This window comes from Pithys albifrons, chromosome 4 (genome assembly GCF_047495875.1).
Source record: "Pithys albifrons albifrons isolate INPA30051 chromosome 4, PitAlb_v1, whole genome shotgun sequence".
NCBI classification, from domain to species: domain Eukaryota; kingdom Metazoa; phylum Chordata; class Aves; order Passeriformes; family Thamnophilidae; genus Pithys; species Pithys albifrons.
In genome coordinates, this window is record NC_092461.1 from 41,425,197 (window position 1) to 41,452,701 (window position 27,505).

Here is a 27,505-nt window from a genome sequence, read left to right on the forward strand (position 1 = left end):
AACTAATAAGTCTTTTAGTGTCTTTGAGACAAAAACAAGATTAAAAAATGGTGAAGAACTTAAGGTGTGAAACTTACATTGATTATTTATATGCTCCTATACAAAAAATCCATACTCACTTTAAGCTCTGCTTTGTACAGCTTGCTTTGTTGTCTACTCAAAAATGTCATAATCAAGTGAGTGTCTTCAAATACTTGTGTTGTTACATGGTGATACAAATGAGAATGACCTCTGGACAAATCATTTTCCAATTGATGGAATGTGTGGTTATAGCTTATACAGCTAATGAAGATCATTACATGTGAAATTAAAAACGACATAATTTCTCATATTTCTATTATACTTTTTAGATAATATGGGTTTTATCAGCACTTTATTAGCTTAAAATATCTATAAAAATAAGTTTCTGGTAGAGTGATAGATTATAGACCTGGCACTTACAAAACTTTTGATGTTAAAGTTGCTGATAAAACTCTATATGTATATGCTGTAACATTCACTTCTGACTGATTGATAAAAGTGAGGGGATTTTTCCCAACAGAACTGTTTGGGGTATTTTTAGGGCTTTTTTTTCCCCGCTCTTCCCCAAACCCAATATTTTTGTTTCTTTTATATATTTTGCCCTAGAGTCTAATTAGTTAATATAATTATTTTCTTACCCAAAATGTTCAGTCCTTCAGTAAACATAGGTACTGTTTTTATGAAATAAAATAAAACAAATATTTAGGATCATTTGGAATGAATCTGTTTTCTTGTTTTTTTTTTCTTAAATATAGGTGCATAAACAGCATAACATGTTGAGTAGAATAATACACTTGCCTGTAAGCCAGATCTTAGCTGAATAATTGCCATGATTTGATTACCTGGTCTGGTGGTATTTTACTTCTCACCTGCCATCCAGCCTGACAGTATTAATAATTATAGTAATTCGGGTTGGTATTTAACCTGATGTGCATGGTGTGACTCAGAAAGCTCAGATCTTTAAATTTCAGCTTTATGAAATGTGTATTTCTTTGCTACTACAAATGTATCACATAATACTTCAATACTAACTTACTATTTTGGTTGATTTCCCCTATTGTTCTCCTTAATATTTTCCTCTTATTTCTACCTTGTAGATGACTGTGGAGATCATGTTGTCATAATAAATACAAGACATATTGCCTTCTCTGGTAACAAATGGGAACAAAAAGTATATTCTTCACATACTGGGTAAGATAGTAAATAATCAAATGAGCTTGTGGTAAATTTAATGTCATATTTTCTTAACAGTTAAAGTGTTGGTTCAAAAGGGAATTCCTATGTAATGTTTTTTGGGGTTTTTTGCTTGTTTGCATGTGTTACGATGTTTAAAATGCTGCAAATCTTTTTCTTTCTTTTTTTTTGCCTTTTTTTTTTCCAATCCACAGCATATGTTCTTAGGGAAATAATCTAACTTAGTAGTAGTCAGAACAATTGACTAAGTAAACAGATTTGGTGAACCAGGTTGTGTCTTGTGTGAACCTCTGGATCCAGTGACCTGGACTATTCTGTTTATTGTGTAATAGAAGATATTTCTACTGGCACTACATGTTTGTTTGTTTATTTATTTATATATAAAAACAGTTGCCAACTTTAATTACTTTATCTTACCAGTATGTATTTACTTAATACTAAGTATTACTGATTCAGAGGATGAAAAAAAATTGGAAAAGCTGGTAAAAAATTAAATGCTCTCAAGATGTACTGATGTGCAGTACATCATTGTATACAGTAGTGTAAAATATATTATTCTGGCAGACATAACTTGTGTACCAATGTGGGTGCCATAATCAACTACAGACAGTGTGGCAATGATCAATTCATTGCTCCTATTTTATACCATGGCACTACTAGATAATAATCACTAAGTGTCAAAATGTATCCAGTTGGGAGATGAATAAATCATGTTGAGAAAGATAATTTTTCTGGTGCTAATGGTGCAATCCTGAAATTTCTTTGCTGAATTGCTGAGAAATACTTCTTCAGAGTTGATGGAAATTAATGCATGCTTTTTTTTACTCCACTCCCCCTATGACTTCTTATATTTTTCACTAAAAAAATATGTGTAAGCTCAAGCACTGGCCTAAGTATTTAAGTTGGTTTTAAGTAAGTGAGAAGAATTGTAAGTTAATAACTCCATGCAGCCCAGTGAACATGTCTTAATGATGCTGGGCTTATTTTCATTTCACTTAGGCTGATACCTGATAATGTAGTTAAATCGAAATAAAAACCAGCTTTGCCACGCTTCAGTTTAATTTCTTACTCCACGCTATCATTCGTTTAAAGCTTATATGTAAATCTGAATTTTAGAAAGTTGGATCAATTGCAGTAAAATTTTATTACTGTAGATATGCCAAATCTTGCTAAGGTTTATTTAAAATAGTAAGAAAATAATAAGTACTATTCAAAATTAATGTCTTTTGTGTCAGCCATAGACTGGTTGTAAGTCTTGATCATCTGGAAATATTCTGAGTTTTTCATGTCTTGCTCCCATTGTAGTCTATAGCTGTTACAGTGTATTTAATAAGCAGTTTTAAAAACATCCATCTGCTTGTGATGCACAAGCTTTTTAATACTCAAGTAAAACATGAGAAAGTAAAAATGGTGTTAAACGTGGATAGTTGACAGGATACAATCTTTCAAATATGTGCTGGTTTAAAGGTAAACCAGCAGGAGAAATGAAAACACAAAAGAGATTATAAGTCAGAGTTACAATTTAATAAAAGTATTACAATAAATGCAGTGATACAGAGAGAAGTTGATCTTAACCCACAATACTCAGAAGTGTAACCCAGCACCCTGGGGCACAAACAGAATGGTGTTCATTAGCCCCTGTGCTGAGACCCACGTGGTTCCTCTCAGTCCAAAGCAAAAAGAAGGGAAAAAAACACCTATTGGTGCAGATGATGGTCACAGTCTTGTTGAGGTTCTTCTCTTCCTCTGAAATCGAAGGAGTGCTCCCAGAAGTCCCAAACCCCAAAATTATATACCCTCAGGTTCAGGTGGGAACGCCCAGTGCCTCCCCTAGAGCAGGGAGTTCCACAGTGGGTGATCTGTGAGTCATGGGGTATTTTTGGAATCGTTGATGGCCCATAGCAGACATGCCCTCTCAGGCTGGTGTGAAGGTGCTAAAAACTCCCCAGAGGGGAGTTATCACAGCTCCTGTCTCACAGGCTTCTTTAACATCAGCTTGCAGCCAGAGGGGTTAGGTGTGCCCTAAGCAGCTGCTGCAAATGGTCTGTTGTTAACAGTTCTTGAGCAATGAGCTAGAGGGTGGAGAATACACAGCTTTGGTCGCACCCACAGTGATAAACTTGTTCTGGTTGCTGAATAGGACAAAATAAAATAGTTTTTGGCCTCATGAGGGCCATTTCCTTTTTGAGGTCTTATAATACTATTACACCCTTGTTCAAGATGTAGTGATAGTTGTGTTAACATCCTGCTTGAGTGTGTAGAATTAAGCTTGTATGTTTGTTTTGTTTGTCTAGTTATCCTGGTGGTTTCAAACAAGTGACAGCAACTCAGCTCCATTTGAAGGATCCAACTGCTGTAAGTGTTTCCTCATCTTCCCTTTCATTTGTGAACCTGGTTTATTTTCAGTTAATTATTTCCCCTAAACAAATGGGATCAGGTACCTGCATCTCTAAAGCTACGTTAGAAGCCTTCTGCTAATGGTTATTAGAGGCTTGGATTGTGACAGCATTTTTGTAAACATGTTTTCAGCATTAGTTTGTAAATTGTGTATTTCATTATTCTTCCATGTTGTCCAAAGGAGCAAAATCAGGCTGAATTGCTTCACTAATTTTTCATTTATTTACTTGCTTTTAGTTTCAGGGGTCTGACCTTTCTCGTAAGCAAACTCCCTCAGCTTTGAGTTAGTTAAGCTGTACTTCCAGCTTAATGACCCTACTGCTTTTTTAAGACCCAGCAAGAATAATGTTAATCTTAAAAATTTTAGAAAGTGCACCTGGCCTCTTTTTCACAGTAAAATTCAACTGTAGGTTTTGTTAAGTGATGATGGTTTTTTAAATCTTTTCTGCAATGCTCTGTGCTCATGGTCTTTGAAAGAATTGGAAATGGTGAGTACGTTGATCATAAACCTCTTTACTAACTTCCTGTGTTAGACTGTTATAAATTCTGAACATCAGTGCTCATGTGTTTGTACTGACTAAAAAAAATGAGGAAGATATGAACATTTTGGTTCGTTGACTTACACAGTTACTGAAATTACTTTTACTGAGGTTTTGAATGGACAACATCAGAGAACCGAATAAGTGCTGTTTCAGAACATGGTATGAGGCCTACAGAGACTAACAGATAATTATGTTTCATTTTCACTTTGAAATGCTTTCATTTGGGTCACCTTATGTATAAAATATAAAAGTGCTTCTTCCTTTTCCTAGAGAAATTTTATCTGCTGTAAAATTCATGGGTTTTGTCAACTATTTAGAAATCATGGTTTGTCTCAAGACTGCCTTATACAAGATGTGTAGGTACTCAGTAAACAAGTAATCCACCACATGAATTTGCCTGGTTTTTGTTTTTATTATTGCGGTTTCTTTAAATAACATGAAACTAAATCCTACAGTTCAATATTATGTTCTGTCTAGAATTTTTTCAAAACAACTAAAATGCTTTTGTGAACAGTCTCTAAGATAGTTTTAATTCCTTTGGGAATTACTCAGAGTTCCATGTCTAAAATGGATTCTTCAACCAATTTCAGTTGAGCTCCAGGCAGATGCTGTGCACTGGGAGGCAGTGTAACACAACTTGTTTGCTCGGGCATGCGAATTGGACGTTCCATAAATTAGTTTCTGGCATTTGTTCTGAAATACCTCTTTTCTTGCCAGACTCATGGATGAATTTCTCTGCAAACAGAGGAGGATTAAATGAATTGCCAAAAACTAAGGCATGTTGAACAGAGGCTCAGCAAACAGTGATGTGGCTCAAGGCTTGGTCTGATTTAGTGAGAGACACTTTTGTAACAGAATTGTGGAGGGTCCTCAGCAATTAACTCTGTCATTCTATTGAAGACAAAGCTTTCAGATGTCCCTCTCATAAAGATATCTCAGATGTGTTTTTGTCAGTAGTAGTAGATGGTAATTTGGCAAGATAATGCTCTGTATGTGTAGCTGTTACAGGTTTTGATTTGCAAGGGATTTTATGGCTAGAAACATTTATTTACTAGTAGAATTATATTGGTGTGAAACACATTGGGATATGACAAAGATGGAAATTATGATGGTGTTTTATTATTAGGTTTTATTTTTGGAACTAGCTTTTAAAACCTGAAAAAGCAGTACTGTAAAGAGAATAATGCCTAGCCTAAGTAACATACGGATCTTGGAATCATGATCTAAATGATACATAGTTAATGTGGAGATTTCTACAAATCACTGTATTTCACTTCTTTTCTAATCATGTTAAATTCTTTTCCTGTGAAGCCAGTGGAATTAGGTAGGTTGTAGGAAGCAGACTGTATCTTCCTGTGGCATCAAAGTCTTCCTTCAGTAAAGTGCTGGTTTCATCCTGGAGGCTACTGCTTTTCCTCTGCCCTTCCACCTACTGACTCCTGCTAGCTCATCCTGGTGGTGCTTCATTGGATGAGTCAACATTGTTTTTGGAAACAGTGCTGCTACAGAAATTAAGGCACTAAATAAATGGAAGAGACTACTTCCAAGGAAAAGGCTGTTGTAATATTGGATGGTGCTACACAGTGGTTTTGCAATGGATATGACATTTTTTCAGTTTATGTGAGACTTCCAGAGTGTGTGTAGGACTGCAGTACTGCTTAGTATTGTCTTTACTTACACGTATCTGAATTCAAACAGACAAATCCCCAAGATAAATATTTTTCTATTACAGTTTCATTTCTCATATACAGAGAGACTGTTTTTAGGAAAAGCTGGTTCCCAGCTAATAGCTAATTTAAAAAGTTGAAATGAGTAATTTGCTATAGTTCATGGATACATGGGGGGCTGAATGTCGTAAGTATGGTTGTCAGAATTTAGACAAGGTTACTGTGGTATCATTCTTGGTCATTTCCAGTTCCTTCATAAGGTACCAGCACGGGGATGGATGATCATCTGATACTCTTACTTAATGGAGGTTTACCTCATGTCTGTGTTACAGACTTTGTAACTTTGTATTCCTTGCCGGTGGTAGGTAGTGCTTCAGAAGGATTTGTGCTGAATTTGAATGTACATTTCCTTTTTTCATAGGGTCATAGGGTGGTTCAGCTTGAAGAGAACCTCAGGAAATCTCTAGTCCAATCTTCTGCTCAAAGCATTGTCAGCTATTAGGTCATATAAGGCTGCTGGAGATGTATCCACACAGGTCTTGAAAGCCTTTCATGGCAACCATTTGTAAACCATGACTTTGCTTCTTTGTTGAAAAGAATAAAAAACCCCTTCTGTCTAATCATGTGACATATAAAATGTGTAATTTTTTGCCTAAGATTGACAAAATACTACTTTTTTTTCCCCACTGCTAAGTATCTTTTATGTTAATGTGGGGCAGAGAATATAAAAAGACATCTGCATAGTTGATGTCTTGTATAGAGTTTAAAGTTCTGTGTTCATTGTGCCAAGTTTTTCAGCACTTCAAAAATATTTGGTTTTATGAAAGGGGAAAAATTAGTGTGTTGACAAAAAAGATGTGAAAAGTGCATAGTCTATCATATTTTTACCTTAATACCTGTGAGTTCATTTGGGAAGCATGAGGAAGGGAGTGTCTGTGAATCTGTATAGTATTTTCAGTTGTCTGCTCTTCTGGAGAGAAGCAGAGAACTGCTCTGGGTCTATTGGATTTGTCTGGGATATTTTAGGAAGTGCTTATTGAAAAAAAAATAGCTTCTTCACGTTTCAGCCTTGCCTTTCTCAGACTTAGTTTTAATATAAATTCTTGGACCACCGATGTGCAAGAGTATTAAATATGCCCTTTAGGTGCACCATAACACCTAAAGTTCAAAACAGCCACTCTGTTCTTTAGGTTAATACAATACTAATATTCTATATGGTAGGAATAATCCCTTAGGACATTGTTAGGCAACGTTAATTTTCACTGGAGGTTGCTAAGAAAAATCTGATGGAAACGTTTAGTGCATTTTCTTTTCCAAGAGAGTCCTTTGAAAATAAAGGAAACAGGTAAACCTTTTGATTTGAGATGCAGGTGTTTGGATTTCATAGAAGTTTGCATGTTTTCGTGATTGTTCTAATAAAATTTCTGGAAGTTTTGTTTAGCTGGAGGAAAGATGTTAGTGGGTATGAGACCAGCAGTTTCAAAATTAGACTACTAAGTACTTGATACAGAAAGACTAAAAGATCTACTTTTAAATCTCAGTTTTGAGAGGGAACAAAGATTACTTGAAAAAACTTTCTGGAAAAATCTTACGGCTTTTCATTAACATACCTGCAAAATACATTGACAGATCTCATCTGTAAAACCAGGTAGTAATCCTGTCAGGACAAAGTTTTCAAGCAATTTTTATTCGATTTCTAATTTGAAAGGTAAGCAAAACTTGGTTGTTGGGTTTTTTTGCCTTTTTTTTTTCCTGCTTCAGAAACTCACCCCCCAAAAAGGAAAATAAGAAATTACATTTGGCTAACCAAAAATGCTCAGTGAGAAGATTGACCTTGGCAGTATTCAGAGGCTGTATTGCCTCTGACAGAGAAGTAATGGGCAATAATTGTTCAGAATGATTGTTACCTGCTAGGGTAGGCTGTTAGGTGGAGCAGGATAGCTCCGTGGAACTGTGCTGGGAGGGAACCTCCGAGGGTGTCAGAGTTATGGTTTGTTCAGCTGCTGACACTGACACTAAGGGGCTTTTAAAGTGTTCTAATTGGCCTTTTGAATGCCCTTTAGCAACTACCTGCACGTATAGACTTGCCATTATATCTGCATAATAATGGTCTTTTGAAGAAAGGCTCAGACAGAAAACACAGTTAAATCTTGCTATTGGTATTTGAGAATGTATTTTCTTTGCAGCAGTAAGGGATAGTTGATAGAATAATACATACACACTAAAAGCCAGTTACTGAAACACTAGATGTAATAGTGTTCTCTTTTATTAATATGGAGTCATGTTTTTTGATTAAGTAGATCCAAACTTCAAAGTCTGTATTAGTAGGCACACAGAAGTTAGTTTGGCATGTGGAGGAGAATATTGTTATGGAACCTGTTATCTTGAAACCTCTAGATGATCATCTGAGTAAGTATTAGAGCTGCCTTGTTTTTTTACTTCATAGTACAGAAAAATAACTACTTCTATAAAAAAGTCTTAATCCATTCCGTATTTGAATTTGCAAGGGAAGTTAGTATATTAATTTAAAACATTGAACTTCTATAGTTTGGAGTGCTGAACAGCAGTGGAAACCCAAATGGCATACAGTGGAAATTTAATTTGTGTGCAACCAAATGATTCTTGTGGAAGTACTGAGTACCTTCACTGTTGCTATACTACTTGTACAACTGTTCGAGATAGAAAGATGAAGTTCTTTGTGTGTTTTGTAACGTGTGGTGAAAAGAACAATATTAAATACAGAACAGAAAACCATGAACTGGTAGAAGGAAGACATAATACTAAATGGTATCTCCAAGTAACTGGTGTATCTCCTGAGATTCTTCTAGGGTTGTTTTTTTTTATTCCTTGTAATTAATCACTCTGTCTTCTCTGGAGCACTGTGCCCTTCCCATGTTCTAGAGTAGCTTCCTGTTGATTATTGGACTTAATTCAGCTGTTAGGGGAGACTTGCTTCTGGAAATGTAGCCAATTATTTGGGGCTTCTAAGTAACAGGAGTGGTATTGCTCTGTTAATTTTCATCTTTAAAGTATGTTTTATCTGGCAAAGAATCTTTCTGAGAACTTGTTCTCCATCAGACATAGTCTGCAAGTTGCACGTAAGCCAAAGCTTGCCACAAAAATTGAAATGTTTAAGCCTCACAGTGTTTCAAATAAATATATTTTAATTTATTTGTACTCATAAAATATAATAACATGCAATAAGGGACTGAAAGGGCAGGAGTTTTAATAGACCTGCCTTCTGATTCCTTTTAATTAGTCCTTTAAATTGAAAATTAAAAGCATAGTGTCTTGTAACTGTGTTATTTACTCATGTCTGTGCCATAAGTATATAAATTCCAATAGGAATTTTGCAATTCAAAAGCAACTGGGACAAACAGCATTCTAGTGGTATAAAAATCCTGAAACACTAATGCTGTATGGCTGCATTCATCTGATGGTGGATGTCTTTACCTGATGGAGAAAGTGTCATGTTCTTTAGGAGGGAGTAATTTTGAGAATGTGGAATTTTACACGTTTCTAGTGCTAAAGATAAAGGACCGGGGGAGGAGGCAGTAGAATCCATAAAAAACTGAATAAACTTTTAAACTGCTAATTGGTTTTAAACTGAGATCAGGGTTGCGTTGAGACCTGTGGGTAGGTAGACCTCTGCCAGTCTGAAATCCCACAGAAATCACTGGGTTTTATAACTTTCATGTAAAATTAAACTCTTATTAATGGTTCAAAGAAATCATAAACAATAAGATTTGCCCTTTGTTAGAAGTATATTACAAGCATATATAGAAAGATTTGTTGTTACTGTTAATTTGTGAAAGAAATGTGTTCTGATGTGTGTTTTCAGGGAGCACTGAATCTGGGTTTGAGTTTAGCCATAAGTTCAGTAGCAGACTTTTTCTTGCAATTCTATACTTTTTTATTTAGGGTTGGTGTATTTTTATTAAAACTTGAGCATGTTCAGGTAACAGGAGAGCACTCGTGTATTTAACACACTGTACATATTGCTGGTTGTATCTGCCCTTTTTGCTGCACAGCCTTACTCAAAATGCAAAAGCAATTTGAACAACTTCAGTTAAACCTGTGCTTTACTGACTTCTTTGGCTTGTCATCACACCAGTTTAGAGTGAAGTTCTGGCTGTAGGCAGAATTTTTGGAGTTGGATATAGACTTGGTCTTTCCAGGAGTTGGGTTTGGATTTGTTTTGGCTCATAGAAGAGTCTTTGAGGCAGAAGTTACAAAGAAGGAAGTTAGTTATTTTCCAGCAGTACCCTCTGTGTCCTGGCTCCCTGTATGGACTTCTGTTCTGTAGCTGGACTAACAACCTTTCAGTAAATCAGAGTCCTGGGCTGCACTGAAAGCAGTGGGGCCAGCAGGGTGAGGAGGTCATTCTCCCCTTCTACTCTGCTCTTGTGAGACCCCACCTGGGGTGTTGTGCCCAGCTCGGGGGCCCCTAGCACAGGGAAGAAATGGACTTGTTGGAGCAGGTCCAGAGGAGGGCCACAGAGATGGCAAGAGGGATGTAACACCTTTCCTATGAAAAAAGGTTTAGAGAGTTGGATTTCTTCGGCCTACAGTAGGGAAGAGTCTGGGGAGGCTTTGTTGTGACCTTGGAGTAATAAACAAGGATTATGAGAAAGATGGGGACAGACTTTTTATAAGGCCTGTAGTGACAGGACAAGGGAGTGATGTTTTTAAACTAAAAGAGATTTAGATTTAGCATGGACATAAGAAATGTTTTAATGTGAGAGTGGTGAGAAAGCAAAAGGCTGTCCCAGGGAAGTTGTGGATGCCCCATCCCAGGAAGCATTCAAGGTTAGGTTGGATGGGGCTTTGACCAGTATGGTCTAGAGGAAGATTTCCCTGCTCCTTGCAAGGGCTTGGACTAGGTGGCCTTCAAAGTCCGTTCCAGCCCAAACTGTTCTATGGTTTGCCTGGTAGTAAAAAATGCTTTGTGCCTCATGTGAACATAATTTTTCTGTTCCAGATCTTGCAGTTACGAACTTCCTGCATGTGTGAGAGGAGAGGGCAGGAAAGGGCAAACGAGTTCTTGAACAGCATGGAGATTGGCAGATGTACCATGGCATGCTTTAGATCATGCTTACAACATTTAGCATACTTACCTGCAGAAACTGTTATTGATTGTGCAATTATCCATGATTGTTCATTATCCATTAGCATTCTTCAGGTCCTATTTTTATGTTACTGTTTCGCATCCTGAGGTTGTCAGTACTGCAGGGACTGTACACAACCTTGAAAGTATTTCTTCTTTGTTAAAACTGAGCATATAAAATCAGTCAATCTTTACAGAGTGATATTTTTTTAATAGGCACATTTTTACAACTGAACTGTTCTCTTTGTAATGTGACCAAAAAAAAACCCAGAACATCTTCACCAGTCAGAAGTGTCTACAACTGGAACAGACTGGCTGTTTTACCTCACCGGTTCATTTCAGCAGGTGTCTATGCCATATGCAAAAATCAGCAATGAAGATTGATTGTTGGAAGAAGCAAAATATTTAGCATAATTTTCATTAAAGTATTTCAGTCTCTCTTTTCATTGGGCTGAAATCATTAAATAACTAGCTCTGTGTATCTGTAGGTCAAAGGATCCCATGTTGGACCATGTGTATGTACAGTTTATTAATCTAAGAAATTAACACTGGTTCTATCACAATCTGAAGTTAAAAGTAGTTTTTAGGTAAAGAAAAAAATCTCCACAGTTAGGCAATGTGTTGTGAAGTCTCTGGATTTGTTGGTTTAGTTCAGATGTATTTTGACCTCTCATTTGCTATAAGGAAATATGCTGGATAGAAAGGAAAAAAGTGTACAAAATGAAAATTACTAATGAAAAATGGGCTGTTCACATGAGTTGCTGTTAATATCCATGTATTATTATCTGGTATGGTTACGGTGTCTCACTTGATTTTCACTATTCAGTGAAGTAAACCAGTGAAGGTTCATTTTCTGTCTTCATCTTGCTTTTTGTAAGCACATAGTAATACTGGCCTAAAGAAACTAGTTTGCTGTACAAGCATGAATAATTTTTATCCCATATAAAGCATTAAGTTTTATCTTTTTTTAAATATAGGCTCATTAATTTTTGTGAGAGAAGGTATCAACACTACAGATTATTCTGCCTGACCTGATATATTCCTTCTGTCATCTTGATTTATTGTATTTGTCCATAGAGCTGTGGTAGTGGCTGCATAACACCTGAAAATCTGTCTTAATACATTGTTCCAGCTGGGAACTCAGAGACTGTCTCTAAAATTTTGATTGAATTCCTTTAGTTAATTTTATAAAAAGAAGCAACTTTGCTCAATATACTTTCCAAAATGTCCAGGTGCCTGGGAGGTTTGTTTGTGCTTAGTGCCCTGGATTTCATGTGTCTTATTGACATGAACTTAACATTGCACTGAGTGTGCTTGGGTAGTTTCTGATTTGGAGATAGTTTATGTCCGGGTGGCTTGGAGCACACATTTTACTTAAGGAATTGCATGTAGGTCTACCCCTAAATGCTTTCCTGTCCTTTGTAAAACCCTTTTTGTGTCCTACAGTTTTGTGCCTTCTTTTACGTTTGTAAATGTTCCCCTTCTGGATGAATTCCGTAACAATGTGTTTTGTATTTAAATTAGAGGCATCTATTATAAAGTCCAGGAGAAAACACTGTTGAATTTTGTTTACTTTTCAATGAGCATCATTTAGTATAGATGTACAAATTCTATGCATTGCTGATGCTCAGAAGTGAGGTTGTTCAACTGGAACTAATAGCAAGGGAATTAATTATAAATATATATTTAGTATGTTCATAGTGGAGTGTATTGGTGTGTCAGTTTTGCTTAAGATACAAAGCATTAGTTATAAAGCAATTTCAAACACAGCAAATTAAACTGTTAAACTAGTTTTTGGGAACACTTGGGAAATGTGTTGGAGCCTGTTTTATTTTTTACCTCAGTAATGTGTGTATATTAATGTGTGATACACCACAGAGTTACCACAAGCTTCTTTGTTCTTCTTGAGGTTGAATGATCATATGCAACCATCCACAGTGCTAAATACAGCTTTTAATTTTCTAAGCTGAAATTTTCTTTATGGCTGTTAGAGTAATTGTTGATATGATGGGGAGTGTATTGGTTTAACCTGAGTTCTTTGCCGAGCCTGAGCTGCCTCCCTCTCCCCCACCCTGCTCCTCTAAGGGAAGGGGGGAAGAAAAGAACAACCAGAAATAAAAACGAAAGCCTGAAAGAAGCTTGAACAAAACTGAATTATATCAGAATATATATACATATTTTCAGATATTTATGAGCATATATACAATTTGTACATACAATAGGGAGCTCCTGAAGGGGAAAGGGAAAAAAGAGGGAGAAACAGGGACAAAGGAGGGACAAAAAAACCCCGGAACAGACAAGTGTAATTGAAAACTCAAAAACTAGCAAAATACAGTCTCACCAACTTCCCTCAAAAGAAAGCCAGCACTCTATGGTCTCCCACATGGCAGATAACGGTGGTCACTGCAACAAGGCCTCAGGCTCTGATAAGTGAGACCGATGCAGAGACCAACTGCTCCCTAACTTTGATGGAAGAAGAAGAAGAAAAAAAAACTTCCTCTCTCTATCAGATGTATATTCCCTTGTTACGTAAAAAACCCAGATTGGAATACCTGGGAAATGGGCATTTCCTTAGTTACAACTGGTTCCTAAGGGAGGCCTGAATCAAAACTATCACAGGGAGTAAGTATTTCTTCTTTTAAAACTAAGTCTAGAGTACCTGCTGAATGTGATGCCAGAGTTCTTCAGCATGGAAGATGAGTGAAAAGAGGTTCAGTGACTACCAGAATGGACAGAGGGAAACACAGTTTACCTTTTTCATATCATTTGTAAGTTGTCTAATTATTTGTTACTGTGTTATCTTTCCTCAGATTGTTAAACTGACTGTTTATAGAATGCTTCCAAAAAACCTTCAGAGAAGAACTATGATGCAGAGACTACACCTGTTCCCAGAGGATGTGAGTAGTCATGCAGTTATATTTTCATTTGTGTAGGATTTGGAGGTGAAGAGGGAATGTTATCAATAGCACTCATTTCATAAGAAGGTAAATTTTTAAAAAATTAAGCTTTTTTTAATATACCTACATGTTGTTGAAATGTGGATGCTTTTTTCTTTATTATTTCACAAAATTGTGAGATCCAAAATGTGTGAGATTTTATTTAGATCAGACACTTAGCATGAAGAATGCATAAGCATTGACAAACTTTGGTCTGGCTTTAGGGGGAGTGGTGTTGTTTTTGAAACAATCAGATAATTAAGACTGTTCTCACCTACCTCAGGTTATTCCAGAAGATATACAGAAGAACCTTCTAGAAGAGATTCCTCAGCCACGTGCAGTCCCCAAGAGGTTAGATGAATACACACCAGAAGAAATTGCTGCCTTTCCAAAGGTTTGGACTCCGTAAGTATCTTAGATTTTTTTTTTAAAAGGACACTTTGGGTGAATATGTGTTATATAACCTCTCACATTATTAGTAAGAAAAAAATGTAATTATTTTTCTGTTTATGTCACCTTTTTTGGAGAGAGGAGATCATTAAAACAAAGAATAGTTTTTTGTATTTCTGACCTTTGCTTTAATGACAAAAGCTTTAATTAAAATCATGTTTTCAGCTCTTTACTTCATCAAAATGAGTTGAGTAAAAGACTTAATGACCTAATTTGAGCTGTATGTGCTCTATAATGTGTAACTGTTAGAAATAGCCAAAGGAAACACCACATGGCTGTCTAAGCTATTGAAAGCTTAATGAAAATTGGTTGTTCTTAGGCTCCTCATCCTAGATAATCCCAAAACGAGGTCTATGTGTCAGTTCTGTGAAATCAAGGTAGTGTGTTGCAGTCTCTGCTGAAGAGAAGAGAATGCAGTAAATGCTTTAAGCTCTCTTCAGGGCTCAAACAGGTGCATTGGTTTTGACTTTTTCTAACCTATATCGGTTATACAGATTGTGATGTTTCCTTTTATCCTCACTACTGTATGGAGTTGAAGATGCTGATATGTCCTGGTTCCTATGAGATTTCAGTGGACTAGCCCTTGAGAAATTTAGACTCTGCATCACTAACCAGAATTTTACAGGACACTGGAGTAAAGCTGATGTTTCTAGCATGTTATACTCTTGTATAACTGTCATCTAGCATGTCATACTCTTTTATAACTGCCTTTAATACTAAAACGTACAAAGATTTGCTTATGATAATCTAGCATTGAATGGGAAGCTGGCACTTAGTTTTAGCCAAACAATTGAGTGTATCTGTATTGTCAAAGGAAATCTGTTATGCTGCCAGAGCTTTTGAAATTACTTCTTTGTCTCCACAAGCTGCCATAGTCCTGCTTGAGTTCATCTGCCTCACACTGGGCCACCTTAATTGTGTTGAGTCATAGTTGTGTGTGGCAGAGGACAAGTAAACTTGATGCCATCTAATTTAGCCATTGCTGTCAAATTAAGTTTCATAATATCCTCATCTTAGCATTAAGAAGGCTACTTCAGCATGTTGATCCTTGAGGAAATTCTGCAGGTAAAAACACTATTGAAGCTGGAATTCCACTCCCATCCTTTCTTGGAACCAATCCCTCTGGAGGGATTCAAAGCATGAGGAAAATAAGCATTCCCTGTTTCATTGTGTTTCTCTCCTCTGCAGTCTCATCCAGACTGGTTGCTGGTAACTACTATCTGTATACAATCTTTTAACTCCATGCCAGTTGTGGAGTTTGGGGAATGCTGCTGCCTTAGAAATCCTGCAGCTGCAGCAGGTTTGGAGGCTTTCAGTCCAGAGAATCATACTGCATCTCCTGAGGGAGGGCTGGGAAGCTCAAGTGGGTACTGTGATGGGAAGGACCAAGGGAATAGGTAGGCCTGAGAGGAATGGAATATTGAGTCTAAAATGAGTGTGTGAAAATGCCAGAGAGAAATGGAGCTAGTGGAGTCTGAATGGGGTAGGGAAAAGCAGAGGGGAGTTTGGGAGAATTTTAGTGCTCTAAGTTGAAAGACTGGGCCAGAAATTTCCCTTCAGTCAGCTACTCCATCTAGAGCTATGTTTGAAGACAGAAGGACTTATCTAACACTGCTGCCATATCTTTGCTGTGTTGGCCTTGGGTCTAACCTTCTTTTCTGCTCTCAGGAACTGCTAAGACCCAGCAGAGAGGTAAGAGTGAAGATGGTTATCTGTCTCTCTGTTAGCCGTAGGGCTCAACACTGTTGTAATTTCAGCTTCTTATTCTGGCCTGCAACCAGACCATTGTGCATCTCAGATATTAGTGTCAGATAACTAAGTTTTAATTTAATCTTCCATTCACTTTTTTTAGCAGTTTTGATATTGGGAAGAGTTTCCAATTTAAAATAGTGGGAAAAATAGTAACACTTTTCCTGTCTGAGGGAGTAAGTGTATTACTGTAATTCTCTAGCATTCAGTGTGCTATGGGGGTATGGGCTTAGTTGTGAAATAAAAAATAAAGAATTGAGCAAATTTCATAAAATAACTTTGTCATGTGGTAAGTAAAACACAAAAGTCTATCAGGGGGACTCAATGTGAATTGCAGCGGTCACTGTTGCCAGCTGAGTGTCTGAGAATAGACAGCTTTGCACCAAGCTCACTAAAAGAAAGGGGGTATGAATATCTAGCTGCTGTCTAGACTCTGTGTTCTGAGCTTTTTTAGTGTGTGAAACCGTGGAACAAGTATGGTTTACATTATTCCTGTGAAAGACTATAGAAGTGACAAAGATTTAAGGATTTACATACTCTTTTTAGAGGCATATAGCAAAAACCTTCTTTTAAAAATGAGTCAGAAAAGGAGACAGATTTGTTCAACAAACCAAAGAGAAGTTAGTTAAATACCATTGTAAAAATCTTATCATTTGAGATACACCGAAAAAACCAACTACCTGACATTAACATTATTTCCAAATAAAAAATGTGAAGGGAACATGAGTTGTTTTTTGGAAATCCAAGTATTGCAGAAACACGTGTATCTCAGAATGAAAAACTGACTCTCTGGGTTCCTCATCATTTTATTCCTTCCACCTGACAGGATGCCTGGAGAGGTTTTAGAATCTCCAGCCATGGAGATGTTTCAAACTCACTACATGGGTACTGAGCAACCTGATGTAATGTTGAAGTTAGTCCCACTTTCAGTGTGGTCCTTTTGGATGCAAATTATTCTATGGTTCTTTATATATGATGAAAGTAAACAAACATAGGTAGTAAACTAGATTAATATTTCAATAAATAGTGTTAAAAAACCCAATGCACAGTTTGCTAGTAGTGTTAGTCCTTTTTAGCTTTTCCTTGTGCTATCGTTATTCTGTACAAGGATCTTAATTCTCTCTGTGAGAACAAACACACAATGCTAAAATGAGTAGCCTATTCTTGTCCTCTATATCCTGCATTCTGACTTTGGGATATAAAAAGCCTTGTTGTGAACTTGTGTCTGTGAGCTTTTGCAGAACCCATAGGTAGCTTCCAAGCAGTAATAGTAGTGCTTGCAATAAACCAAAAAGTGAAGGATGCAGAAAAGCTATAAATTCAATTTTTTTTCTTCACATCGTTTTGATAATTATTCCTGGCTTATGTGAATTTTGGTTTTAATTATTATTTATCTTCCATGAAGTTCTGATCTTGGTGACCACCCTGTTTAACAAAGGGTAGAAGTTCAAAAGTGAACTAAATAGCTCTGAGAGGGATTAAAAAATGGAGGAGTTAAAGGGAAACAGTGTTTTTAGTTTATCATCTTTCTACAGAAAAAAAAATTGATATTAGCCTTTTAAAATAGCTGTATGCATTAATGGAAACGATCAGTTAAAAAGCATAGCTTGATTAAAGGTATGTAAGGCTATAAATAGAGGTAAACACCATTATAACTAGAAAATTAATGTTTAAGGTTTTACATTAAAACTTAACACGAAGAAATGTACCTCACTTAATGTAAAACAGCCATAAGATAGATAATAGGGAATGGATGTAAATAATTTTCATTTGGAATGTGAAGAGAACATGCTTAATTCTGCTGTTGGTCTCATTGGACTTTTTCTAGCTATATTTTATATCTAAATGTCTTGCTATAGGTATGTTTTTAAAGGCTCTTTTGCTGGTAATTGGAGACTGACACAGCACAGAGAAATATTCAATATCCTTGTACAACAGTAAAACAGAGAAACAGTTTTTAAGGAAAGCACAAGTCTGGTGTGGAAACCCAGCAAATCCTTTGGTGTTCACAATGGAGAGCCTTCCCATCACCCCTCCTTCCACCATAGCAGAGTTCATGATGGAACATTAAGTGGAAACCTGGTCCCTGAAAGTGGAGAACTAAATGTCAGAATATTTCTAGTCAGAGAAACTTTCTTTGAGCATTCTTTCCTTGTGTTCCTAATGGAATGAACCGACTTCTCAACTTGTGCAGAGGTTGCTACTTTGATCCTGCATGGAGAGATCTGAAGTAAGTGTGGTGGAAAACCATGTAGATACAGGAAAGTTAAATTATGTCTTTTCCAGACTTATTTTGACAGGAAAAAGATCAAAACATGGTTCCTTTGACAAAGTTTGGTTTTTGTACCATGAATGAAAACTTTATTTCAAGTGTGTTTGAAGTTTCAGATTGTATGTCTTTTAAGTGAATTTTAAACAGAAATCATCACAGAATTTACCAGTCACGTATGACTAAGCAAACAATTCTGTTCTCTAAAGGCAAGTATACATCAGGTTCATGGGTAAATTTTCCTGTTACATACCATTGTAAAGTTGTTTAACTGTCTGGATATAAATATGTTTTGAGGCTGTTTTAAAGGCAGGAAATTGTTTTTTGAGAAATATTTAAATAAGAATGTTAGCAGATATATGGAACAGCAGCTCTGTGTTGTTCCAGTGGCCTGGATGCATTCCTGAGAGTTTCCCTTAAGAAAGCAGAGCCATCTGATTAAAGGAGTGTGCTTGGGCTGGTGCTGCTGCATACTGAGTGCCTGTTCCACTGCCAGTCCTCCTGGGAACTCCCCTCGGGCCAGACAGCCTTGTCCTTCAGGGAAAAAGTTCCTGAACATTTCTGATATTTTTAAAACTTGATGTATTATAAACTCTGAAATTTGGTTTAAGAAAATCAAACATCTCTTAAATGTTTATTTTTCTGAGTAACTTGCCTGATTTCCGCCCCCATCTGTACATCCTGGTTTGAGTCAGGGTGTTGCAGAACCTGGTCTGGAGCCATAATTTGGTTTCAGCTGAGCAGCATGAGCTGGGCAGGGTCCCAGTACAGACACTGCATGTCATCCCCATGCCATGGCACACAGATTCCTGGTAATTCATCAGCAACACTCAGTGACTTTGAAAGCAGAGAATCACAGTGTTCTCAGAAAGAAAAGTTTGTAGGTGATGAAACAGAAGCATGTTGAATGCTTGTGAACTGCAGATGGCGCTGATTATGATAGAGATAACTTCTACTTGCAGTTCCTCCGCAGTTTTGTGTCCTTAAAGTCAGCCTTGGTGGACTCAGGCAACCAGAAGCCAACTGTCACATTCCCAGCAAACAAATCTGTGGGCATTGGTAAACAGAAGGATTGCTTTTGGATTAAGAGATCCTCTCAGCCACAGCTGCCCTTTCTGTTTATTTTCTTACAAGGACTGCAGCAATAGTTATCTTGCACAATTCTACAATTTATAATGCAAGTTCCTATTTTGAGTTATCCAGATTATTTCTCAGATGTAGTAACAGCTGGAGAAGCCAAGGATATGCTGGGTATGTGGCTGAAATGATGTTATAAACAGTACTTTTATATGTGCAAGTTGTGGAATGTGTCTGCAGCTTTTTGGGCTTTGAATTGTGTTTGTATCATGCCTCACGTAAAAATCTTTGGTTCTTGGCTGTGGGGGTTAAATACTGCCCCTCTAACTTAAATGCTCAACTTCTCACAAAGCAGGGCTGGCAAGTATCAGTGTTGAGAGAAGTGGCCAACACAAACTTTTGTAAAAGACTGGAGCCAGTCTTACTTTTTCCTAAAAACACACTATAAACCAGGAAGAAGCTATCCTGCCAATACAGCCCAGTTGTGTTCCAATGTACTTTTTGAGGAATCCCTCTGGAAGTTCATTTTCTGTGGCTTTTTTGGTTCTCAGTAGGAATTACATTTACTAACTGGATATCATCAACCCCCAATAAAATCTAGGAACTATCACTAGTAGCTTTTTTTTAATATTAAAGGCATAAAAATATCTCAGCATTTTGTTTAGCAGGAGATTTCAAGATAAGCAAGTCTTACACTTCAGACTACCAGAGCTGGATCTAAGTTCCAGTGGACAAAAGGCCACGCAGAAACTTAAGGAGAAAATTTCTCTCCTCTACATTAGATTTTAACTGCAGGCAGCAACAGGGCGCTAAATGAGAATGGTCAGTAGCTCAATCATCTTAAAAATCTCCCAAATTTGTGTTTAGATTGTTCACCCCATTGAAATGAATTTCTGGATTTTCTCTGGTGTACCTGAAATACATCAGTGCTACTGATTGCCCTACCCTTTACGTGGGGGCAGCTTACATTGTATCCAAAACTAGAGTTGAAGGTAAGTGATAATAAATGGGTAAGTGGGCCCTTTTTACTTGAGCTGTCTGAAGAGGCTCCCAGAAAGAAAGTTTTAAAGCTACTTTCCCCTTTTCTTAAAATCTGTTGATCTCCTGTGTGAGTAGAAACTAAATTAATGGAAATTTGACAAGCAAAGGAAAATAGTTGCAAATGATACTGTTGAGCTACTTGCCCAAATAAAATTAGAGGTAGATTATTTTTAATTGCTCTTTTATAAATGTCTAGGTTTCCTTTTTTCACTTCTGGTGCTGACAGTAAGTCTGGAAAGTATTTCACCATTCCTTCACCCAGTTCTCTGTTTATTTGAAGAATAACGTAATTCTTTGTCCAAAGCCAAGTGTGCAGTGCTGTTCTTTCTACAGTCCTACAGTTTTTAGCAGAATATATCACTTAAAGAGAAACCTTTTCTTTGCTTAAAGTATCATCATACCAAGATGAACTTTGTGTACTTTGCATTGATTTAACTTAAATCATTTTCCAGACAGAATTCATATAATCCAGGTAAAAATCTGGGAATTACAGTAATTTTTAAACATCTTAGATCAGTATCTGGGAATTACAGTAATTTTTAAACATCTTAGATCAGTTTTGCATCATTTGTTTTTACAGAAACTGAGTTGTGAACCACTTTATTTTAAATTGTTACAAGCTATTCTTAATTTCATTACGAGTACCTAAATGCATATTAGCATTGGTTTAGGTGACTTAAAGACGCTTTTTAAAAATTAAAACAAGTGCTTGTTTTATGTAGACAAAAAGAAAATAAGCTGCAGCTGAGGACCATGAAAGATAAATCTTAAGTGTTTGTGCAGAAGAGGGTTAGTCACAATAGCTGTACTGTCATAGCAGTATCATCCTTTCTTACTCTGTTTTGTTACAAATTGCAGCTTCTGTTACTGGGGTTTATTCTCCAAGCAGAGTTAGTTCTACTTGTGGAAATGCTTTTTAGCCAAGATAATAGTCTGCATGAGAATAACACCAACATGGAAAAGGTTCTTGTGCCCCAAGCAGAGCAAGTTCATGGTTTAGAATAGGCCATGGTGATTATTGGAAATTTAATGATAATTTAAATATCATTAGCTGTTTCACTGATTGTTTTACCAGAGGCATAGAGCTGTCCTGGGATAGTAGGTATATCTTGAGTAGAAAAATGATTCATCTCCCCCATAGCTCCAAACTCTGTTGATATTTGAGTGTAACTGCATAATTTGGCTTTACAGACAATGACAGCCATGTCTAATCCTTGGTTTTTGATTTACTAGAGTGGTTAGTGAAAAAGATGAAATGTATTCCAAAATCCCCTTTAGCTATAGTGCACTTACCTAATACCTATTGACTCTGGCTCAACTCATGAAGTGTACCTGAAATATATATATATATATATATATATATATATATATATATATATATATATATCTCTTCCTTTTGTTTCAGAGTTTACAGTAAATTTTGGCTCTGTGTTGAAGTTTGTCTATAAAAAGGAATCTTAAGATACTCAAAATTTCATACTTTGTTCATAAATTAAACTTAAAATGTGTGCCAGATAGACCACAGATTTCATGCTGGGTGCATTGTGCATGAGTTTTATACAAAAACAAGTACTTTGGAACCTTGTGTTATGCGAAAAGGCTAAAAAACCACATACTGCCCTTAATAAGTGGGCATGAAAGATGAGCCATAGAACCATCCTGTGTAAGCAGACAACTGTCATCAGTTTGCAATAATTCCACATTCCTGTGATTGTGATTTTCATAATTATGAAGAAGAGCATTGCAGTAATACAGATCGACTGTGACTGCTGCCACAGAGTAATTGCATCAAAGAGTGGCTGAGGGCTAAATAGTAAATAGCATGATCAGTCCACAAAATCTTTTCGCTAATTGGTCTTCCCCTAGCTGTCATCTGAAACTGTCTTGTTTATAAACTCTCCTAAATGAGACATTTATGAGCCAGGGTAGTTTAGAAGTATTTTAACACCAATTACATTTCTTTGTGGTTTTTAGTTTTTCAGCCAAGTTCAGAGAGATTTTATCCTTTTCTTTCTTAAAATTTTTGAAATTTGTGTAAGAAAATCACATGGAGCTTCTCTAAAACTCCAAAGTCATGCTGAAGACTGCTTCATTTGTTTGGAAAACTTCTCACTGTTCAGCAGGAAACAGGGTAGGGGAACGGGGAAAAAAAAAACAGTGGGAAAAAAAGCTATCATAGCAGTCACAGACCTAAAACCCTTTGGCATGGGTTGCTTTTTAAATATTTTGATAACTGCGAGTTAAGACCCGACACTTTTTTCGGTTTGTCTTTGATGGATAACCCATGCAAATGGGTAGCCTACTAGACATTAAATTTTTCAGGTATAGGGAGTATTGTAAAGGCTGTGGGTGGAAGAGATGGATGTGCCTTTCATACAGGAAGTTTATGGATTTTTGGGGGGAGTTTAATCCATCTGAAGTGGTTTCTTTCATTCATGGAAGCAGTAGTATCTTAACAGAATTCTAAGCCTATCCTTTTCAACTTTTGCTCTTGTACCACTGCTCTCATCTCTGTCAGTTTGTGAAGCTTGTGACATTACTTATCCTTAAGGCACTGACCTTTTGCGGTGCTGAAGCAAGGGTAAATCCTTTCTGAACACTCATTGTTATTGCTTGTGAGATTGCAGAAAGTCCAGGGAACTCCAGCTCTCTGGGTCGCATTCTCCAATGGTGAGATAATTGCCTACAGTTGAAGAGAAAATTGCAATTTGAGATCTTCAAAGCTTCCACACCAGGTGTGCATTGCTGAGTCAAGGGCAGGTATTGACAGATCACTTCCGCAGCACTGTCAGTCCTGTTCCTCAGCAGAGGCAGGTTTGAAACCATTGGTGGGCAGTCATTAATACAGGCTTGCAAGCACACAAATGACTGTGTAGTTAACTGCATGAAATTTGGCTTTAACTTGTTTTGAGAAGTATTAGACAAGGCAATGTAACAACAAAGCAGTGTGAGTAGAGGTTGTTTATGGAGAAATGACTATGCAGGTTTTTTGAGCTTGAAAGAAGATAGGGCCATGTTATCAAGTGCTATTTATCAGCAGCATGTGGTTGAAGAAATTAGGCAGCTGTGTTACTTCTTTTGAAAGAAGAAAGAAGGGCAACATCTACCCTTGCTAATCCCAATGCATTTAGAAGTTGTAAGAAACAGAGTAATTTAGGTTAAGGTATGTAGTTTTGAAAAGGTACTTTGAGTTATTAAAGATTAAGAGAAAATATTTTTAATGAATTTTTTGGATTGTAACGTAACTGCTTTACATATAAAATAGACATTGTCATATATTACTCTAAAGCCTTAACTTTATTATTTCTTTGAGGTAAGTAGTGCTATTTTTCACCCGTCTGCTGTAAGGACTGCATTATGAGGTGTTCTCTTGCTTGCCTAGAAAAAAGGTGGTGAAGTTGTCCTGTATATTTTTGAAATAAAGTTAGTTGCAGTATAACACAGACTAATGATCACTTAGATTTGGCCAACACAGAGTAAGTAACACGCACACAGCCTTATTTTTTTTCTGAGGCTGTTTTACCTTCACAAAGCATTGCTAGGCAAAGGGAGACATCATTGCTGGAATGTGCTGACAAGAATTTAATAAAGATGGAGCTGTGCAGCAAGTCTGTTCAGAGTTAATGGAAATAAATGCTCACTTCCAGGAGTTGAACGTTGAACACATTTAACTATTGGAAAGGGTCCCTATCCTGTCCAGTTTGACAGGAGAAATACCCTTGAAAGAGGACGTTTCACATCACACTGAAAAGAATATTCTGTGGTGTGGGGGGTCCTCTCATAGCTGCAACTCTGCAAGTAGGTCTTTCTTTACCCTTAATTTCTGTTTGCCATCTGAGATACTCAAAGGCTGAGGTCATAGCTTCATGAGTGTTTTTTCCAGCAGAAAGGCTGTGTTTTAAGTATCATCCATCACTTTTCCCGCCTTTCCATTCTGCTTGTGTGGCAACAGAACGGAGAATCAGGGAACTGACCTAGATTAAAGATAACTGTTTTATGCAGCTGCACTAGGTGGTGTATGTTAGAGTTGGTGGGGGTCATTCAAGAAGTGCATCTATGTTCACCAAATTTCGGTATTAATCAAAGAGGTAGTCTAAGCTTCATTTCTAATAATTAGAATGAAACATTACTTAAAGTATTCTGGGGAAGTCCTGCCTTTCTTCTGTGACTTTAGAGATGACTTGAAGAAACTTGCATCCTTGGGCTAAAGCTTGCATTTGTAAATTCTGTCTTCAGTGTCTATGCAGATTTCACAGTTATGGTTTTGTCTGAGAAGCAATTCTAACTGTGTTGTTGTTTTAGTACAGAAGACTCAGACTAGTGAGTTGGGAGATTATCTGGTCCAACCCCTCAGCTCAAGTGAGGCCACTTAGAGCCAGTTGCCCAGGACTGTCTCCAAGGATGGAGACTCCACAATCTTTCTGGGCAGCCTGCTCCAGTGTTTGGTCACCCTTGTAGTAAAAAAATGTTTCCTGATGTTGCGATGGTACCTGCTTTGTTTCAGTTTGTGACCACTGCCTCCAGTCCTGTCAGTGTGCTCCACTGAAAAGAAGCTGACTCTGTCCTCTTGACAGTCTCCCTCCAGGGAGGATCATACCTCCTTACATCAGTCAGATTCCCCAGACTCTTCCTTTCTCTGGCTGAACAGTCACAGCTCTCTCAGACTGGCTGCGTGAGGTGCTCCAGTCCCATAATCATCTTTGTGGCACTTTGTTGGACTCCACAGTAGTTCCAAGTCTCTCTTGTACTGGGGAGAGCAGAACTGGACACAGCACTCCAGGTGAGGCCTCACCAGCGTTGATTAACAGAGGCAGGATCACCCCCTCGACCTGCTGGAAATACTTTGCCTAATGCAGCCCAGAGTCCCTTTGGCTGTCTTGGCAGCAAGGGCACACTGCAGACTTGTGTTCAGCTTGTTGTCCACCAGGACCACAGAAACATTTATAGGTGAATGGTACCTGAAGCATTTGCATATCTGAATTATCCCATCCGGTAATGTTTTGAATATCTTAATATATCTGAATCACTCTTATTTTGAGAAAAAATAAGTCAGCTTTGTGTTTCAGTGAGATTTCACAAATTGCTCTGAATTTTAAATCACTAAAACCAACCTGGATGTATAGGGTATCTTCAGAATCCCACAAGCCTAGCACATTATTTCTGAGAGTTTAAATAACTGTTCCATTTGATCCTTAATTCCACCAATATTTTGCATTTTCTGTGGATCCAGCATTGTATTTCTTCACAAGTGGATGTTTTGCCCTTTATATACAATGTGCAGTTAGCCTGTGATTTTTATTACATTGAAATAATAGTTATGAAAAGACTATCCAAATTTACAAAGCCTTGGCCACAAGAGCACAATGCATGCTCATGGACAGCTTGTTTTCCACCAGGACCCCTAATAACTTTGGGGACCACTCAAACTATTTTGTTTTCCCTTGCAAAAACTGATCCTATGAACTGGTCATATGTGCAGGTTTCTCTCTTTTGTAAGGTTCAGTGACTGTGGATTATCAGCATTTTACGTCAACTGTATTTCTCTTCCAATAGCTGTGAGTATGGATAAAAGTTGGGAGAATTTACAGAATCATAAAGTTGTTAGATGGGACTGCTGGAGATCATCCAGTTCAACCCACCTGCCAAGGCAAGGTCACTGAGAGCAGGTGACACAGGAATGCATCCAGGTGGGTTTTGAATGTCTTCAGAGAGGGAAGCTCCATGACCACCCTGGGCAGCATTAAGAGATTTAAAAGCTGTAATCAGAGCATAGGACAAGCTCTGCAGTTCCTTTTACTCAGTGGTAAAGTATTTGTTAAAAGAGAAGCACTGAGAGGCCTGGTGTAATGAACAGGATGTTAATTTAATTTGCTGAGTATTTTGCCTAGAATTCACTGAACTGTGTCTTAATGCTTTTTATGTGAAGGATAAAAGCGTTAGTGGGACAAATATTTTGTTTTGGTGGCAGACATCTGCTGTTGCATATTTTCAGTGAACCCATAATACTTTGCCTTTCAGCATACATTTCAGAGATGCTGGTTCCCACATTCTGCCTTGTCTTGGAGTCTGCTGTCAATATACAGCAAGGGGTTTTTTCCCCCCAAGAATGTTACTTTAAAAAAAAAATAAAAAGAAGAAGCTATGTGAAGACTTGCTTTTGGGTGAATTTCTGAACTGTGTCTTCTAGGAGATACCATTTCCTTTGTTCCAATAAACTCAGGGGTTTGCTGAGGAAGGGCAAAAGTGCTGCCATCAAAGAAAAACACTCTTGCATGAATTTATGTCATTTATCAATGAGCAGTTACCAATTGGTGTTCACAAGTAGTTCATAGATTCTATCTGAGTAGACAAGGGTTTTGTAGGTTCACACTCTTTGTCTGACAAAATGCCTGTAACACTTTTGCCAAAGGCAGAGTTTTTCAAGACTTAGCTTTCCTAGTGCCAGAAACTCTTCAAAAGCAGTCCAAAAGCCAAATACTAGTGGGCACAAAAGCCTACTGTGGCAATAGAAAAGGCTTTAAAAATTTTTGTATTTGTTCACACAAGTGTTTCAGTGTAGAAAATCCTGTCCTTAAGCTTCATTAACTTTGTAAGACTGCAAACTGAGAGTCCAGTGTTTCATGCATTTAACTTTTAAGACAATGGGCATTAAAGTTGAAATGAAGATTACGAGCAAGAAAGAAAAAAAATTATTTCCACCCCAGAACAAAGTACTGTGAGACCTGTAGTTCTTCAACACTCCAGCATAACCCCAGGTTGAAGTTTTAAGTGAACTATTCATAGAAAAATGCAAAATCCTTTGAGCACCACACAAAAGGATGAATTGGTGTATAAGAAAATAATAATTCTAAGCTGGAAGACAAGGATGTCTTTGCCATGCTGCATTGCCTAAAATCTTTCAGCACTGTCCACCCATCTCGGATGGATTAAGTGATAAAACTTCTGAGTCACTGCTGATAGTTTTTTAAAATCCTGCACTTCGACTACTCCCCAGTTTGATAAATGAAATACATATTCTGGTGTGCAGGGGTGAGATCTAAGTAACAAAATGTGGA

The 27,505-nt window shown here is 37.3% G+C and overlaps 1 protein-coding gene across 1 annotated transcript in view; it reads left to right on the forward strand.

Moving 5' to 3' along the window:
- The window catches only part of MRPL13 (mitochondrial ribosomal protein L13), a 31,513-nt gene that overhangs the window by 2,123 nt on the left and 1,885 nt on the right, over positions 1-27,505 (forward strand). The window contains exons 3-6 of the mRNA XM_071553926.1: positions 1,119-1,212; positions 3,510-3,570; positions 13,739-13,825; positions 14,148-14,269. Coding sequence (XP_071410027.1) covers positions 1,119-1,212; positions 3,510-3,570; positions 13,739-13,825; positions 14,148-14,269 — 364 coding nt within the window. The remainder of the gene's footprint in view (positions 1-1,118; positions 1,213-3,509; positions 3,571-13,738; positions 13,826-14,147; positions 14,270-27,505) is intronic.